General features: G+C 39.9%; 2 protein-coding genes across 9 annotated transcripts in view; one reads left to right on the top strand and one right to left on the bottom strand.

The window, feature by feature from the left end:
- The window catches only part of PCCA (propionyl-CoA carboxylase subunit alpha), a 387,774-nt gene extending 383,718 nt beyond the window's left edge, over positions 1-4,056 (top strand). For all 4 annotated transcript variants that reach the window (XM_065592346.1, XM_042843639.2, XM_024101904.3 and 1 more), the window contains 2 exons: positions 1,125-1,202; positions 3,722-4,056. In XM_065592346.1, the coding sequence (XP_065448418.1) occupies positions 1,125-1,202; positions 3,722-3,790 (147 nt within the window). In that variant the 3' untranslated portion in view covers positions 3,791-4,056. The remainder of the gene's footprint in view (positions 1-1,124; positions 1,203-3,721) is intronic.
- GGACT (gamma-glutamylamine cyclotransferase) overlaps positions 3,814-17,711 on the bottom strand; it is a 37,723-nt gene continuing 23,825 nt past the window's right edge. For 2 of the 5 annotated variants that reach the window (XM_005303882.5, XM_065592393.1), the window contains one exon: positions 3,814-7,451. In XM_005303882.5, coding sequence (XP_005303939.2) covers positions 6,973-7,446 — 474 coding nt within the window. In that variant the 5' untranslated portion in view covers positions 7,447-7,451 and the 3' untranslated portion in view covers positions 3,814-6,972. Of the gene's footprint in view, positions 7,452-13,465; positions 13,489-17,711 lie in introns of those variants that run through there. The other 3 variants (XM_065592398.1, XM_042843640.2, XM_042843641.2) reach the window with 2 other exon arrangements.

Here is a 17,711-nt window from a genome sequence, read left to right as displayed (position 1 = left end):
ACTGCGTGCACTATAAGAGACACAGTGGAAACCCATGAAGATTACCCAGATGTCTCAGGAAAGTTCATCCTTACACTGAACAAAACCACAAAGGCATGACAGCTGGCACACAGGGCCCAGCCCGTTCCATCCAAAGTGTAAATCTGTTGACTGCCATCTCCAATGATCATCACAGGGTTTCCAAAACAATCCTTGTAGTCTGTGGGATTACACCAGCGATGAATTTGGACCATGAAGGTTCCCCCCACCACCGTAAATGGGTAACCTGCATAACCAGCATAAAACCTCAAGTGGCTTATTTCCTTTGCATAGTCAAAGGCGCTGAAGAGAGAATCTGATTCCTAGCCATAGTCAGCCCAAAAGTAGAGCTACACAGTGGGTTGCTTATGACCTTGAGTTTGTATATGTCTGTTAACACAGTGCAAATAAGCTGAAAGAGGAAACTTGAGAGTTTCCCTTTAAGAGCTGGCAGCTGTGGTGAAAATTGTCATTTTGCCTCCGAGAGCCCTCCCAGATGGATAAAAATTGGTGTTTCCTTCTAAGCAGTCCAAAGGCATCAGCTACCATCCATATAGTGACGTGCAAAGGTGTGCATTCTTGCTCTGCACTAGTCAAAGGCCCTAGTCCATTCTCCATAGGACTAATGCCAAGAAACTTATTGGCTCCTGAATCAGGATTAGTATCCATATGGATCTGAGCCAGGGAAGTACAGCAGTGACTCCACAGTCAAAAACCACACAAATTAAATTTTGTTCAGGCCTTTATTGATGTCAGAGTGTGATGGCTGCTGGAAAGTGTGAGTTTGGAAAGTACAAGTTGCAAATGTGGGATTGGAGGGGATCACTTTGTTTTTGTTTTGTTTCTTCCTCCTCCTCCACCCACTACGTAATTGATTCCTTTTCTGTTTTAATTTTGATTAGCTAAAGGTAACCATGACATGTCGCACTTCTTGTGCTGTGGACTTCTATATGACAACTTGGTTTCAGCTTTTCTGTGGAAAAACTTTTTAGACTTTGATAAACTTTGCCTAAGGAATTAATCACTTTATTCTGCAGACAGAAGATGCAAGTTTAGAGCATTTAAGTCTTCTATCCTCATTTTTTGTGCTGCTTTAATTTTACCAGGTCTCAGAAGGGCAGGAGATTTGTGTAATTGAAGCTATGAAAATGCAGAACAGTATGATCGCTGCTAAAACTGGCAAGGTATGCTTCGTCTCATCTTTTTAAACTGCATGTCACTTGTCAAATTGGACAGAATGTACAAAAACAAGAGAGGAGGGCTGTGGTAAATTAAAGGATTAGAAGTGCAATTGTTTTTCATTTTCTAGATCTTTCAAAATGAGGTACCTTTAATTTTTAACATTTACATCTGCCTGGAAAGCTATTAGAGAGTTACAAGACTTAGATGACACAGCATGAAGTGGTGTTACAGGCTGCAAAAATTAATGTAAATGAGTTCCTCAAAATGATTTGTTCCTTAGATTGATTTGAAGGATTAGAGGAGATGCAGTCAGTTCTCCAAATTCCATATTTTCAGAGAGCAGTTAACAGCAGAGATCTCTTCTTGTACATTTAATTAATTTAATTGCAAATTAATTTCACATTGTCCTGATACTTGGAACAAGGTATGGAAAATACATCAGTAGTGTAGATGAGTGGTGTTACCCTAGAAAAGACTATTGCTTTAAAAAAAGTAACAGGTTCCAGACTGAGCATTTTTTGATGAGGACGTTGTTAAACGTGGAGTGTCCAGAAGTGTTCTAGGCTCTTTACAGACAGATCCCTGCTGCAAAGAATAAACAATGCAAGACCTCAGTCCTGCAAACACATATATGTTTAACTTCATGTACTGTGATACTAGCAGATCCTGAGACAGGACCATGACCTAGATAAACAAAATATGGCAAGAGGACGAGGGAGCAACGTGAATGCCTCTCTCGTTCTTTCCTATTACTGTAATGTTGTCCCTTGACTATTAGCCTCTTGGTATTAATTCTTTTGCTATAAGACCAGGTTTAATTTTTCTTTTACATTTATTACTTTTCATTTTTAATATTTGTTACAGTTTAGTTTTGATCTTTACTTGTTTCTTCTTAATTCTCATTTATTTACTCATTGTTTTTAATCTATTCTCATATTGCAGTGGTTACTTAAATTCTATTTTCCTTCTTTCTTAGTTTAAATTAACCTTTACATATTCCCACCCTTGCCTTCACTCTGACTGATTCATTTTGTGACCCCCTAGCCAGCCTCTGAGCTTCCTCCCAAGTTCCTGCACACCTCCTGATAGCAGTAATGTTCTATTCCTCTGTCCAGATGCCCTTCCCCCCTGCTTATGGGTAAAATTTGGCCTGTACCATGCCCAATATGTCATTTATGTCCCTCTTAAACCTTTAAAGCAGGATTTAAGTAGTATCTAAGCTCTAAGTGGTCTCTTTGTATACCCCCCCCCCCCCGGAGTCTCTATTTTAAAATAAAATGATGTAATTTAAGAAAATAAAAACAATTTGGAGATGTAGATAGTAAAACAGTGTCAGTTCACTAAAGCTATTAGAATATAATTATTTTATTTATCAAATGTGAAAAACAATGACATGGTCAAACATTCTAAAGTTCACAGTTATGGTTCCCACAGCAAATACAACGTAATGCCTTTGCGGAGATGTGTTTTGGTACTCTTGGTGCTGGACTAGGTTTGTCCCTTTGAATCTAGTTCATGCCGCAGTTTCATTGGTTTCAGCTGGAAGATATTCAGTTTCCCTTTTTTCCTCTGAATTGTCTTCCACATCCAAAATCCATTTTTATATTCTGAACTGCTAAAACAAGTGGCTTGGGTTTTATTTAATTTGCATCTATTATGGATGTTTGTAAAATGAATAAAAATGAGGGAGCAATTTGGTTGCCTGATGAAGGTTCTAGACTCTACATGCGTCAGAAATAGGCATTGGCCAAGGTGACTCCAGTAAATTTCAGAAAGCATAGGGGATCCCATTTGCTGAAACTGCTGTGAGAACAGACAAGTGTTCTTTTTAATTAAGTAAAGTGTTTTCACACTAATTTTGGGGGATCTTTTTGCATTCAGAATTTAAAAGTAGCTATTTAAAAGATTCAGATGTATGGGTCTGGCAGGTTTGAGGAAAACTGATTTAGAAATAAAGATCTGTTTTAAAAATAATCCCACTATGTTCTTGCCAGTGTAGGGTCTTCAGCTACTACAAGCTGTTGAGCTGTACATATTGAAATAAAACATGCTCTATACTCTGCAATCCCATATACTGGGTATGTGGGACTAGTTTAAAAAAAGATAGGAAATTGACTTTGTGAACAGGAGAGTAAACTGAATATACAATTGCATTTATTTGACAACTATGGTTCTTTGACTTCTTTTTAACCTTTTTATTTTTACTTTTTATTTTATTTTTAATTTTTTTAGGAAGGGGGGTAACAGTGATGTTCTGAGTTCTTCTTGACATCTCTCTGGGGTAGTATTAAGGTTGTGTGGCTGCCTTGCAGAAAGTGTCACCCTAAGATTGTGAAGTGCTTGGAGATCTACTGATAAAGCGCTAGGTATTATAGTATAGTATTCTTACTCAGCAGTCCATCATTTATTCTGTGTATGTACATTCAGGTATATGCACTAGTGTAGGTTGCGCATGCTAAAGAACTTACACAGCCATGTTTTCAGGGAAGATTTAATAATTCTTGTCACCTTCCCACTGTAGGTGAAAGCTGTGCACTGTAAAGCTGGTGAGACTGTTGGGGAAGGAGATCTGCTCATAGAACTGGAATGAAACATGCTTCCTTCATATCACCATACAGTTCAATTAACTCTTTATTTATCTCCAGCATGTAAAATGAAGGTTGTAAAACAGACATTCCTATGGAGCAATTGTTACACAGTCGTATTTGAGTGACATTCTCTATCCAGCAGACAAATATTAAGACCACCAATGGATGTCAGATTTTTATTTCTATAAATAATTGTACATAAGATTTGTAATTCTCCTGATTTTCAGTATCAAATACAAATCAATAAAAACTGAACATTTCTGCTTAAGTAAAGCCTCTTTGAATGTATTTTAAAGTACATAATATTCAGTGTCAGCCACTGCCATTTCAAATGTGCATGAGCTCCACTGTACAGAATAGTTGATAAAAGTGAAAAAGTAATCAGTAGTTATTGTTTAGGGGAAATTGCTCTGTTTACTCACTAAGTGCTTGATTTCTGTTCAGATGCATTGTAAGGCATAGAATTTTGAAGCCTCTACCTAGAAAATGTCTGTAAATTGGAAAATGTGGAACAAGTCTACCACCACCAAGACAAAAAAAAAATGCAGCAGATGTTCTAAACATAGTCCATCGTTGGTTGATGCTATAAAGGAAGAGAAGCAAGTCTATATTCCTGACTGGTAAAAATGAATGTATGTATGTCTCCAGTAACCTACTGTGGTTCTTACAAAGCTGAAAGAACTGAGATTCCTGGTGAAAACCCCTCACACTTCCTCACATTACTTCTAGAGCCTCAGGCCAGCTGAGGTAGTAATCAGGTGTATTTTGTGCAGAACATTTTCAATTGGTTTTAAAACAAAAGAGCATTTGTAATTACTGTCTACTGCAGGCAAAAGGAAGCGTGAGCCAGAGTGTTTACTGAAAGTTACCACCAAACTGGTAACTTACGCTCTGCTTAAACATGTTCTTGTAAAGCTGCAGTATAAGAATTGCATTATTTTACTTACAAATAACCAGAGGGAAAGAAAGTTGTACTAAATCTGAAACTACTTTGAATCATCAGTTGAAGTTGGATCTTTGTTTATACTTTATTCCAAACTAAAATTAATTTCTCCAGCATCCTAACATGCTGCTGTAGATAGTGGTTACTGACCTTTGACCAGCAGCACCCCTGCTCTCTTGAATGGCAGAGATCACCCTGAAAGTAAACAGGTCCCACATTTAAAGACTATCTGCCATGGAGCTGAATCCTCACTTTAGGTAGTTTTGCAGAGGTTTCTTTCCACCCCACCCCACCCACAGTTACAAGACTGCATTAAACCCTAAGCCTGCTGTGTGCAGCTCCCACAAACCTGGTTGCTGCAGTCTCAGTTCAAGTTTGAGCAGGGGGTTGGACTAGATGACCTCTTGAGGTCCCTTCCAACCCTGATATTCTATGAAGTGTTTATCCTGTGAGCCTAATTCTGTCATCAGCCCTGCTCTGGATTGTACTGCTACCCAAGAGTCCCTAGGAGGGGAGTAGTAGTAGTTTGTTTTGCTTTGGGTAGGAATGCCACCAGTTTCTCACCTAGTGTCTATAGTAGCTAACCATTACAATTACTAGAAAGATCTCCTCCTCCTCCTATCTAGCATGCCTGTGGCCCCTCCATAATGGAGAAGGGTAAAATTTTCAAAATTATTTAAGTGATTTAGATAGAAATTTACCTAAATCCCATTGAGGAAAATTTCTAACAGAAAATGAAAGTCAAAGGCCCACTTTGAAGTGTTTGATCCAAGAGGTATTTTCATTTCAGGGTGAAAGTGACATTAGAACCTTACTACTGGGCTATCTCCAGTTTGGCTGAGAGTATGTCCGTGATTTCTGAGTTATTTCTACCTCAAGCCCTTAGTGATTTGTCTAAGGCCACAGAAAGAGTAATTTCGGCAGGCCTGAAGCCTATCCTGACTAAGTCCTAACCTATGCTATAGTTAGGTCAACATAAGGCAACTTATGTCAACCTAATTATGTGCAAAAGAAAAAAAATGACTAAATCCTTTTTTACATTTAAAAAATATTAAAGAAGGTCTTTGCTTACCAAAAAACAGTTCAGTTTCATGGATTTGTGATTTTTGCATTAAAGATTTCCTAGAGACTTATGAGCTATTATATCACTAAGTACTTTGCTAAAACAGTTCTATAATGTATGGGGCAGCTAAAATCAGCTTTTACCAAGTCCCTGAGCAAACATTTACTCAGTAGACTGTAATGGCACCAAAAGTGCTGGTATGGTCTAGTGGGACAAAATAAAAACATTTTAAATTTAACTCCTGTACATTCCCAAGATTTTATCCTAATACATTTTATAAACCCAGGGGATCTTACAAACAATTGTTACAATCAAGTTAGCTTTAACAGACAAAATTCAGCAGAGTTTGTTACACCTCACAGTGAGAAGTTCATTCTATTTTTGGGCTTTTTTAATTCTCTTTACTACTTTTTCTATCACTTTTTTTTTTCTTACAGCATTTGACATGGATGTCATTGTTTTCTTTTGAGACATATACTGACTGAGGAGTGTCGTGAAGTAATCTGAGCTGTTTTTCCAATATACTGAAATCAGCCATATTTCATTATCTTGCAGTAGCACGATTTTACCAGTTTTACAAAACTGACATGAAACTTTACCAGTTAGTGTGAAGACTCCTTCTACTCAGCTGCCCTTTTACCTTGATTTTACAAAAGAAAGAAAAAACCCAAACACAAAGTATTTTGCTCACCAATCAAAAACAATTATTCATCTTGGCCGAGGGAACAAGTAAAATTTTGCTAGGCTTGGCATTAGAGTCTGTATCTCTATTATAATGATGTTAGGGTACGTCTATACTTACCTCCGGGTCCGGAGGTAAGCAATCAATCTTCTGGGATCGATCCCGGAAGTGCTCACCGTCGACACCAGTACTCCTGCTCCATGAGAGGAGTACATGGAGTCAACGGGGGAGCCTGCCTGCCGCGTGTGGACCCGTGGTAAGTTTGAACTAAGATACTTCGACTTCAGCTACATTATTCACGTAGCTGAAGTTGCGTATCTTAGTTCGAAGTGGGGTGTTAGTGTGGACCAGCCCTTAGAATCAATGCTTTTGTGGTTAGAAAGGTTACAAAAGGTCTTAGGTGCTTCAATAAAAGTATTCTAGATTTACTTGAGAGAGGCTTGTGATCAACATGTGTTTAGTGCATTTTCTTAATACATTGTGTTACCTTCCATTTTTAATCTCTACTTTCACGTAGCACATAATGAAGACCATGATTCCCTAAGGAATCATAATTGTCATAGTAAGGGAGATTTATCCACTCTGGCTGGTAGGTAGTTGTGCTGTACACAAAGCATTCCATAATGCTGTTAACAGCTGGCCTCTCTTCAGGTGCACTGCTTTTACCTTCCCACTCTACTACTACAATTCTCGCTGGAGTACGTTGATACATGTCTGGGCAAACTTCAAATTCATCAAGGAATTGCAGCATCTGGTCATCAACAGAATAAATCTCTCCAGTAACATGGTGTCCAGTTCCTGGGATGTTCAGCAAAAAAGGAATGTTATATTTTCCTGCAATCACCAAAGGGTATTTCTCCACGGTGCGTCCCCTGCCTTGGAATTTTGTTCTCCCATGGGTACCATTTATCATGTGCTGGTAGTTGGGCTGGCCTTTTTTAAGGGTTCCATACACAAAAACACAAGCCATTCTACCTACAGAAGAAACAGACAAAAATAACTATTACTAATAATCTAGTTCATAAAATATATTAAATTGAAAATTCAGTGTACAATTTGCATTGAAGGTACATGCACACACAAAACTATCTGGAACGATAACTGAGCAAGGGAATTTTATTACATGCAGGGCCGGCTCCAGCATCTCTGCTGCCCCAAACAAAAAAAAAGCAAGCCGCGATGGGTGGTGGCAGTTCAGCGAGAGGGTCCTTCACTCCTAAAGGGAGTGGGGGACCTGCCGTCCCCGAATTGCCGCAGGTGCCGCCCCTCTCCCTTGGCCGCCCCAAGCACCTGCTTGTTAAGGTGGTGCCTGGAGCCGGCCCTGCTTACATGATAATTTTTAAACAGATAAATTCCAGCAACAGCATCTATCCATTGTGCTCAAATCCAGCATAAAAATTGTTTGGGAAAATTCTATTAATCTTTCATTTTCTTTCCTATAAACAGATTAATTTCCATTCTTTCACTACAGCAGCCACAATAGTGACCAAATGTATTTTTGAACCATAGTGAAACTGGAACAGGGGTCAGCAACTTCTGGCATGCAGCTCACCAGGGTAAGCACCCTGGCAGGCCGGACCTCTTTGTTTACCTGCCACCTCCACAGGTTCAGCCGATCGCTGCTCCCACTGGCCGCGGTTCGCCGTTCCAGACCAATGAGGGCTGCGGGAAGTGGCGCGGACTGAGAGACGTACTGGCCGCAGCTTCCCGCCGGTGCCAGAGGTTGCCAACCTCTGAACTAGAACATAGCTGGCTCTTTCTTTCACATGTTTACATGACCCTTGCTACAGCAATGCTAATGCTACGGTGCTTTGTGACAAACCAAAAGCAACCTGGGGAGCCATTTCAGTTACCAAAACAACTGCACTACAATTTACATGTCCTTTACCGAAACCAATGTGGAAATGTACAGTAGCAGTTACATTTTTAACTGTCTGTTCCTCTGCTAATTATCACAATTTGGACAGTTGGGCGTAGCAGGTTTTAAGACTGCATTTGATTTATTGGGACTAGCGATAGCAATGAGTGAGTCACAGCCAGTTGGGTGTTTTCCACCTCAACAGAGGAAAAGTGTGTGGCTACCCTCACAGCACATTTGAGAGTCCTTATTTCACACTGAAGAAAGTGCACTGCTGCCCTAGAACAGAAGCAATACATTTCAGTATGAATGTCTGCATGGCTACTTGTCACACAAGATAACACAGTGGTGTGGAGTTAGTCATTTAAAAGCAAAATTGAAGTGTTTGAACATAGCAACACATCATCATGCTATGTTGCACGAGAGCATTTAGATGAGAAGGAGACAATAAGGCTTATTTTTCCATAGGATGCTGCAAGCTTGGTCCCAACATTAAAGCAAGATCAGAGCCTTGATGTTTATAGTAGCAGTAACCTGAGCTCTGGCCTTAGGAACCAGAGGATGAGTAGCACCAGTGATTGGAGAGGATTTTACAAGGGTGCCTATAGGAAACAGAAGGAAATGTCCCAAAGTGAGGCACATCAAAAGTGTAGTGGCAAAAGCCTAGTATGATGTGAGGTTGTTTCATGTAATGTGCTGAAGAATCTTCTGTAACCTCAGTTTTGTGAGTCAGCATTTGTGAATTCAAAGAGTGAAAATACTAGGAATACCAGATTTGTGGGGGGATGCAGGGAAAATTAGATCACAACTGAGTCACTGATAGTTGAAAGCAATGGTCACAAGTACAAGGACATGTAGAGAAAAAGGTGCTCCGGGGTGCTTGTAACAACTATTAAATGACAATTTACGGACTGGGTGGTACCAGAGGACAGTGTTCTCACAAGCTTATCAACTACAAGTCCTTTCTTTTCTGAATGAACAGTACAAATGTTATGATTTACACCCAGCATTTGGGGGGCAGGGGCAAATGGTGAATTTCAGTGCTCATGAAAGTGAAACAACAGCCTGACTTCAGCTGGGGTAGAAGGCAAGTACAGAATGTTGTTCAATCCCTAGCCAAATCCTCATATCCAGTTCTGCCAATGCACTTCAACCTTAACTTACATTACCTTGCCTAGACCACTCCTGAGTGTCACTTGAATTTTTCTGAATCTTCGTTTTATTTTGGAGTACAACAGCCCTAGGGCTTAGTGTGGAAGAAAGGGGGGGTGTTATGAAAACAAACAAACAAACAAACAAAAAAAACCCCTAGCTTCATCATTCCTTGGCTATCTTCAAGACTATCTACTCCTCCCCCATTTTTTGTGTGTGTAACAAAAGTAGTTTCAAACTGTTTGATGCGCTTCCAAATTTCACTATCAGTCACTAAGCTGCCTTGAGACTGTCTCATTTTCACCCAACATAGCAGTCTGGCAGCCTAACAGAGGTGAGCTTAACACTCCTTTTTGAAAGAGGTTTATTAGACAAAACTCAAATAGTAAGAAAACCTTTAAAAGCAAAATTGAATTAACGTGTTTTCTGCTAATTGTTCTTATTTTAGTGATCTACCAAATATTTATGGCAGATGGGGAAGAGCTGGACTATTCGGAAGAGCACATTATTGGTCTACAGGATTGTCATTTAAAACAGGCAGCAGCCCATTTGACCATTAGAATAATGCTATTACTTCAGTGAGAAAAAAATGACTACTTCCACAATATTATATCATTGGCCCAAAACAAAATAAAAACCAAACTTCCCCCCCACACACACTTGGGGGGGAAAAGATCACACTGATTTGGTCTGTGTGTTGTCAAGTTAGTTCAGTATAATTTACCATTCATGACATCAAATGAGTTTTGGGACACAGCTCATTCCCTTACAATAAAAAGAACATTAATATTCGGTTGCTCTGGCTCCCTTTTATAAGAAAAATCATCACCTTTCAGCTTGTGTTTTGAATAACAAACACAGATCCTTCAGGAAGAAACTTGTCCCAGTAGGGATTGAGGAAAGATCAGAGTTAAGCACTGAAACATGCAATTAATTCCCATTAGGGGATTAGGGCACTTGTGTTCACTTTGAATCAGAAAAATGAATTGTGAATTAAATTGTTCACAACCAAGAGGTTACTTGTCAGAGTTAATAAGTTAAAATATAAAAAGGAGAAACTAAAATGCACACAAAAAGCTCAATAGTAAATGGTGCATCTGTAAGAAAAAGATATGCTTCATTTCCATTAAACAAAAGATTTTCCCTACTGTACATCTGAAGCTACTCTTTGAAAAAGTTTCTAGTGGGAGGACTGTTAAATGAGAAATGTATGCAGCACATTTTCTTCTATCAAAGTGTACTTGAATGTTTAGTATCATTTCATTTGAATCTATTTTAAAATAGCTAATGCAGTCCCAGCACTCCACACCATTTACCACTTTGGTTTCTGCTAAAAGTTCCAGTTTGTGACATGATGTTTAAAAAAGGGAATTTACCATGTAAAGATCAACTAGGGAATGGACGTTTCAATCACTGTCCCTCATCTAAATGTAACATATTTGTCTAATCTATCAAGGCCTGAGCCGCTTTGCCTCAAAAAATGTGACTTCTTAAAACACACAACAATAAAAAGCTGTTGCCCTGCTTTGCAGTAAATACACTTTAAAACTAATCATTAATCCTGGCCAAACTTTTGTAAAAAAAATTAACCATGGTCCAAACAAGAGCAGTGAACATATGTACTTGATGAAGATAGTTGCTGAATGTTCTTACAGGAGACTACAAGTTACACAGTTCTCTGCATAATAAACAATAAATCCAGTCTCTCAGCCTAGTTGTTGCTTACTGCATCACAGAAACAGTTACAAATTATTAGCATAATTTCTGATAGTTATATTTTGTCTGATATAAGTACATTTTTAGCCACCTTGTGGCAAGAGACTAAAGAACAGCATCAAATTTTAGGACTTTCAACAAACTGCTAAACCACACTCTAAATAGTTCTAGGCTGTACTCCTAGACTGAATATTCAACAGTGAAAACAAACAAGGTGCCTCTTCAGGTAATCCAGTTTGACACTTCATACCTTTACTACCTTAGACTACAGAAAATCAGACCCTATAATGTACACTAGCTTCCTGGGCAAAACAAACCCATTCAAAAGTACTTTCATGAAATATTCATACTACAGTCATTAAATTTTAATGACATGGGAAAATGTGAGTGAAATCTGTATGTCATCTCTTCAAATTATTTCTCTTAACCATGAGTGACAGCCTGTCAAACTGTTGATGCAACCTCTCACTAGTCATTTTGTCAGGATTAGACTTAAATACTAGAAGTTAAAGTAACTGGGTTTTAGGATCATGAAATTAGAAACTGTAATTGGGTTAGCGTAAAAGCCAGCTATAAAAATGCTAGAAAACAAACAGGGTTGGTGCTGAACATGAGCAGTAACAAGGTTTAAATACTGTATTCCCTTATAAGCCTGTCTAATGACTGAGTCTCTGCTTAGTGCCTCCCCACCTTACTGCCTAACTATTCAAACACTATGTGAAAGGGATGGCCAGACCTATTGCTAAATGTTAGCTTAGTCAACCTGTAATTGCAGATTAGATTAAACTGTCACAATTAGAATCTTTATTCCAAGGTTGTCTCTAAAACAAAACCACAGCCTAATATGTCCAACGGTAAATCCCATAATAAAATATCCTTTCCACAATTTTTCAGACAATTATTGGATCTTTTTAGGGATTTTTAAAGGAGACTGTACGAGTGCAGCAGCACCAGGGATGTTAGGGATCATGGTAACAGCCGTTTGGGTTATATTTTGTTGAAATATTTTCTTGCAACTAAGAAACGTATCCATTTCTCTCCCTTTTATACAGTAACATTATTTTCCCTTGAGAAACATTCTTAGTGTTGGCTCAGTGACCAGATATAGTTACACATTAATTCTTCAGAAGTTTCTTAAAACTGTAGGAAACAGGTGAAAAAACAAAATGCCTTGAACTTTAAACTTGAGCTCAGTCTGTTTGAATGAAATGAATTTTAAGGTCACTCTTCACTCAATGCTAACTTTCAAGGAGGACCAACATGCCAGAAAGGACTCTTGGGACTGCATCCTGTTGGTTCTTTGATGCTTTCATTTTGTTACTTGCTATTTTCTTTATGGCACAGACAAGGGCTTCCTGCTTGGGCCGACCCCTTTCCAACCTTGCTGAATACCTCAGAAAAGTTTATGGCAAAACACCTTTCTTACATTAACCACAGAGGCACCAGTGAAATGATGGTTCCTTTGAAATCAAGAGGTTATGGTCTCCTCTCAGCAGTTGTTCTCTCAAACTATGAAGTGCTGGTTTGTGAAAACAAACAACAGCATTATAGTAACCAATGCCACGTTGGACACTACTGGGGAGTACCTGTAACACTGCACCACCCTATTTTACAGCTTCCTTTGCACTCCAACATTAGATATTTTAGTATACCTAAACCTGTGCATTACTATCTTGAAGATATTTACAAATAGCAACTATAGCGAAAATATCCCCCTTTTTTTTGTCACATTCACTTAGCTGCAATTTTTTTTTCAGATATTGCAAAATATGGATTTTGTTCATCCCAAAAGTTAACAGTATTTGAATGAATATTAAAGTGTCTGAATGATCTTCAGGGAAGGTCACCAAACAAAAGAAATGTCCATCTTGTGATCCTGCTATATAAACATGCCAGAGTAACCAGCCCAGAATCTGATCTCCACTCCAGGACATCAAGCTTCAGTTTTTATATGCAGATGTATCTGTCTTACAGGCATAATTGCTAGGGCATTGTTTCACTTTCAGCAGGAAAAAAGATAGAGTGGGTTAAAGCCAAATCAGCATTAAAGAAAACACAGAAAATAACTTTGCACGGAGTACCACACCTTGTTTGTGCCCAGTGCGGGCACAAACATCGCTATGGGTATTTGCATGCAGCAGTGCACACCACACATCACACATTGGTTCAAAGTAAGTACCCATATCCTGTAAAGGCAGAATACAGGCATTTTTAAACCTGGAACAGAGATTTTGCAGCCAGGTCAGCACATTAATTTACATACCAATTCCCAGAATATTTCCAGTTATTGTGTAGAAATGTTAGCTCTTGGAACAAAGCAAGTGCGAAGATGATTTGAGTAAGACTCAAAAAAAAAAAGGGAAGGAGAGAAAAATGGAAAGGATATAGGGAGCACAGCAGACTGCAAGTTTCAGGGCTTGTCTACATGGTGCATTAGTCTGCCCTAGAGGAGTCTAAATTCCAGTGCGCATGGGTGTGACACACTAAATGACCTAAGTGGACCCTGCTGCTAAGCACTAAAAATTCCTTAGTGCACATTAATGTCCAATTTCAAATAGCACTACATTAATACAAATTAGGGAACTTTTAGTGTGCACTAGCAGGGTCTACATGGGCCAGATAGTATGCGACACAGCAGTATACAGTAGAATTTATATCCCTCAAGTGCAAACTAATGCACCAGGTAAACAAGCCATCAAATGCAGCATTAAAAGAGAAGGTGATAACCATCTTGTAGCACTTCATAAAAGACTGAAGAGATGGCCAGGTCACTGCTCAGCGAAGTTCTACACCTCTCTCTCCAAGAAGTTGGAACAGCTGTCCTAGAATGTGCTCTTAGCCTGGAAGAAAGTTTTAACAGCCTTCCTATAAGACTGAACACCAGCTGATTACCCCACCAAGAGAAGGTTGCTTCGGATGCCTTTAGGTCTTTGTTCTTGCCAACATTAAAGATGAACAAAGCATTTGTTTGCCTGAGAGACTTTGTTCTGTCTCAGGTAAAATTCAACAACTCTACAAGTGTTCAAGGTGATGCCATCTTAAATCCTTAGTATGAGGTTGGTTGGGTCAGATGCAATGTGATGTCCCAATTTAACGGTCAGAAACAACTTTAGAAAGGAATTCTGTACTTGTTCCTAAAACTATTTTGTCAGGAAAGAATTGTAGAAACAGTTTCTTGATTGGCAAGGTACTCTCACTGAACCATCTTGCAAAGATGATTGTCACAAGAGGGGCCAATTTAAATAAAGAGGAAATACAAAGAGCCATAGGCTCAAAAGGCTGCTCTATTAAATGTTTCAGAAATAAATTCAGCTTCCAGCTGGTGCTGGGTAGTTTGAGAGGCTGGCAGAGTTTCACCACTGCTTTTACGATTCTAGAAATGTGGGTATGGAATGCCAAACTCTCTCTTCCAGGAGAAGTCTGTAGAACACCAGCAGAGCCACATGAAAGTACTGTGGCCTTGATGAATCTGTCAAAAAGGAAACATCAGCAGGCCTTGACTGGAACTTTTGCACAGAGATCATGTTCAGCACTCCTGAAACTGAAGACGTACCTTACGGCAGTAGAGCCTACATTCTGGACTAACAAAATCAGATGCTCAGAGTAGCCACATTAATTCAAGTTAATTTCTATTTTCTAGGCCACCAATAAGAACTTGCCTGGATCTTGGCAGCATACTGGTAACCCATCATGTAATCTTTGATGAGGAACAATCACTATGGAAGATGGACTGACAAGTCCTCTGGAGAGGAGAACCAAGGCTTGTTGAGCTACACAGAGCTCACTATCCTTGATTTTCCTGGTCACCAGAGCTGAAATGGAAAAAAAGCATGTGTGAGATAGATACCTTTTCATGTAATTAGTCAAACTAACTTCCATGTGTGTGTTTGTTTTCCTCTCAATGTCCAGAGCACAAAATATCCAACTTTTTGCTGTTGTTTGATGCATGTAAGCCAAACTAGGAAGTCCCCTCTCCTTGAGGAAAACTGACTGTCCAGATTTCATTCCCCTGGAGAGGGTGCTGGGAATCAATAAGATAACCTGGGAGCTGAGCTTGTCATATATACAGCATGCCAAAACTGAAAGATCCTCCAAGAGAGGATTGTAAATGGTTTCTGTTCTCAGCTGTGAATTTCACCTTGTTATCAATGCAAATGACCATAATGCAGCTTGTAGTGTTATTGTAACCATGTTCATCCAAAGATAGTAGAGAGACAAAGTGGATGAGGTAATACCTTTTACTTGACCAACTCCTATTGGTGAAAGAGACAAACTTTCAAGTTACACAGAGCTCTACATAGCTACAGAGACCTCAAAAGTTTGTCTCTTTCACCATAATGCAGCTGTCGCTCTAAATCAGACAGAAGGAGGCTGTTATGGCATTTCCAATTGCTCTCATCTTCAGCCAGTTGATGCTCCTCTTGCATTCTGAGGGGGAACACTTCCCTTGGCAACAATGGGATTAAATGTGTTACTCATAACCAGGTCCTCAGAAGCTGTGTATGTGTGTCAGATCTCTGGTCTGGTCCCATTATTTCAGAGATTGGATGGGAGTTGAAGGGAGGGTGAAGTGGTCCTCCAGGGATCTGGATGTGGTCAGTATCCCATAAAGACAGCAGCAATGCCTTGGAGGCAAAAATCTGTTGGATGATTTAATTGGGGATTAGTCCTGCTTTGAGCAGGGGATTGGACTAGATGATCTCCTGAGGTCCCTTCCACCCCTGAAGTTCTAGGAGACCTCCAACGTAGGGGAGCCTACTCTAGTGTCTGTACAGGAAACCATAATCCTAAAAAATGGTGTCCCTGCCAGATGGGTATCAAAAGTAAAGTCCTTATAAGATCCCTGATCTTGGTTACTTGTTCAAGGGGAAGAACTTTGCTAACATGGGGGTAAAAACCTGGCTACCAGGCACGTTAGGTCTTTCACGGGTGACGTAGCAAAAATTGGACATCTTGGGCCAGATCATCAGGTCTGGGTAAGCTATTCTGGGAGAAAAATCCAAGCAAAGGTAACTTTTAGCCCCCAGCACAAGCCGGAATATCCTCAGGACTGCTCTAATGTATACTGGTAACAATAGCCCCCTGACGCTTCCTACAGGAGGTGGAATTGTTGGCAAGAAATGGCGTAAGGCTCATTTCATCAACAACCCGAAGGGGAGCTCAATGAGGGATGCAAAGACTATAAATTTAAAAGGAAACTGCCCCAGGAGTGCTGGTAATGGTCAGTTTCTGCCTCTTATGCCATGGAGATTGGGGAAGTGACTTAGAAAGAGGTGGATGCTTGCTCCTTTATGCAAGGCTTTATCCACCCTTTATAAAAACCAAGAAACTCTTCCCCAGGCCTGAGCCTACAAAATTAGCCACCATTGGTAAATGTAATATAAAAAAAGCTTCATATCTGCTGCAGTGGGCCCTTTGTCCCCAAATGTCTCCTCATGCTGAGCTGGCTTGGTTGTTGTTTCTGCAGCTATGTCAGGATCCTAGTTTCCCCCCTTCTTGCCCCCTGCCCCCGAGAGATCCTAAGGATCCCAGCACTGGATTTGGTATCTCCTAATTCATCTCCTCAAATCCCGAATCTGCTATAGGTTTAATTTATTAAGCACACTGGATCTGGCCCACAAAAAAAATATATATCACAGAACTGGAAGGGACCCTGAAAGGTCATTGAGTCCAGCCCCCTTCAGTAGCAGGACCAAGTACTGATTTTGCCCCAGATCCCTAAGTGGCCCCCTCAAGGATTGAACTCACAACCCTGGGTTTAGCAGGCCAATGCTCAAACCACTGAGCTATCCCTCCCCCCTAAATAGGTGTTTCACATTATGAAGAGGGGGGATACCCTCACATTGGACAAGGGCAGGAAGAGTTTAATGGTCTGTTCTAGAGGCAGCTGCTGAAGCCAGCTCCACAGCACATGGCAACACTATTAAGCCTTATGGGACGGACGGACATAAAAAGGAAAGAAACGTGCTTCACAAAGCGGCTGCTTTGACCAAGGGCTCGTGGGCTGAGCAGCTGTGAGCTAGGAACCGGAGGAGCAGCCAAGCCTGGGAAGGAGGATTGGATTGAACATTGTTGACTGATTGTTCATTTGTGGGTTACACAATTCAAATGGCATGAAGAGGTATAGTTTTGATCCTAGTCAGGGTGTGTGGCCTATATCTGAGAGCAGATAAGCACTCATGGCCATCCATACCAAAAGCATAATTTCACAAAGGTCGGCAGGGACTAAGAAACTGGCAGCAAAGTACAATTTTGATTTAGATTTTACAACTATATTATTAAGCATATAAAATAACCTAAACATAAAAAATTATACTGTTTTGGACTGGAGAAATTAGTAACTGATCAAAATTAAAGATAATTATTCACTTTGCAAAATATACACAACTGTCTAAACGGACTACACGGCCCAACAACTTAGTGGAAGAGGACTTTACTCCCATAATAAATCTACACTGAACGCTGATGCAATTAAGTATACAAATCGCTGAGACAGACCTCCCGTCTCC

The sequence above is a fragment of the Chrysemys picta genome, chromosome 1 (assembly GCF_011386835.1).
Source record: "Chrysemys picta bellii isolate R12L10 chromosome 1, ASM1138683v2, whole genome shotgun sequence".
Classification (NCBI taxonomy): domain Eukaryota; kingdom Metazoa; phylum Chordata; order Testudines; family Emydidae; genus Chrysemys; species Chrysemys picta.
This window is presented reverse-complemented; position numbering and strand designations above follow the sequence as displayed.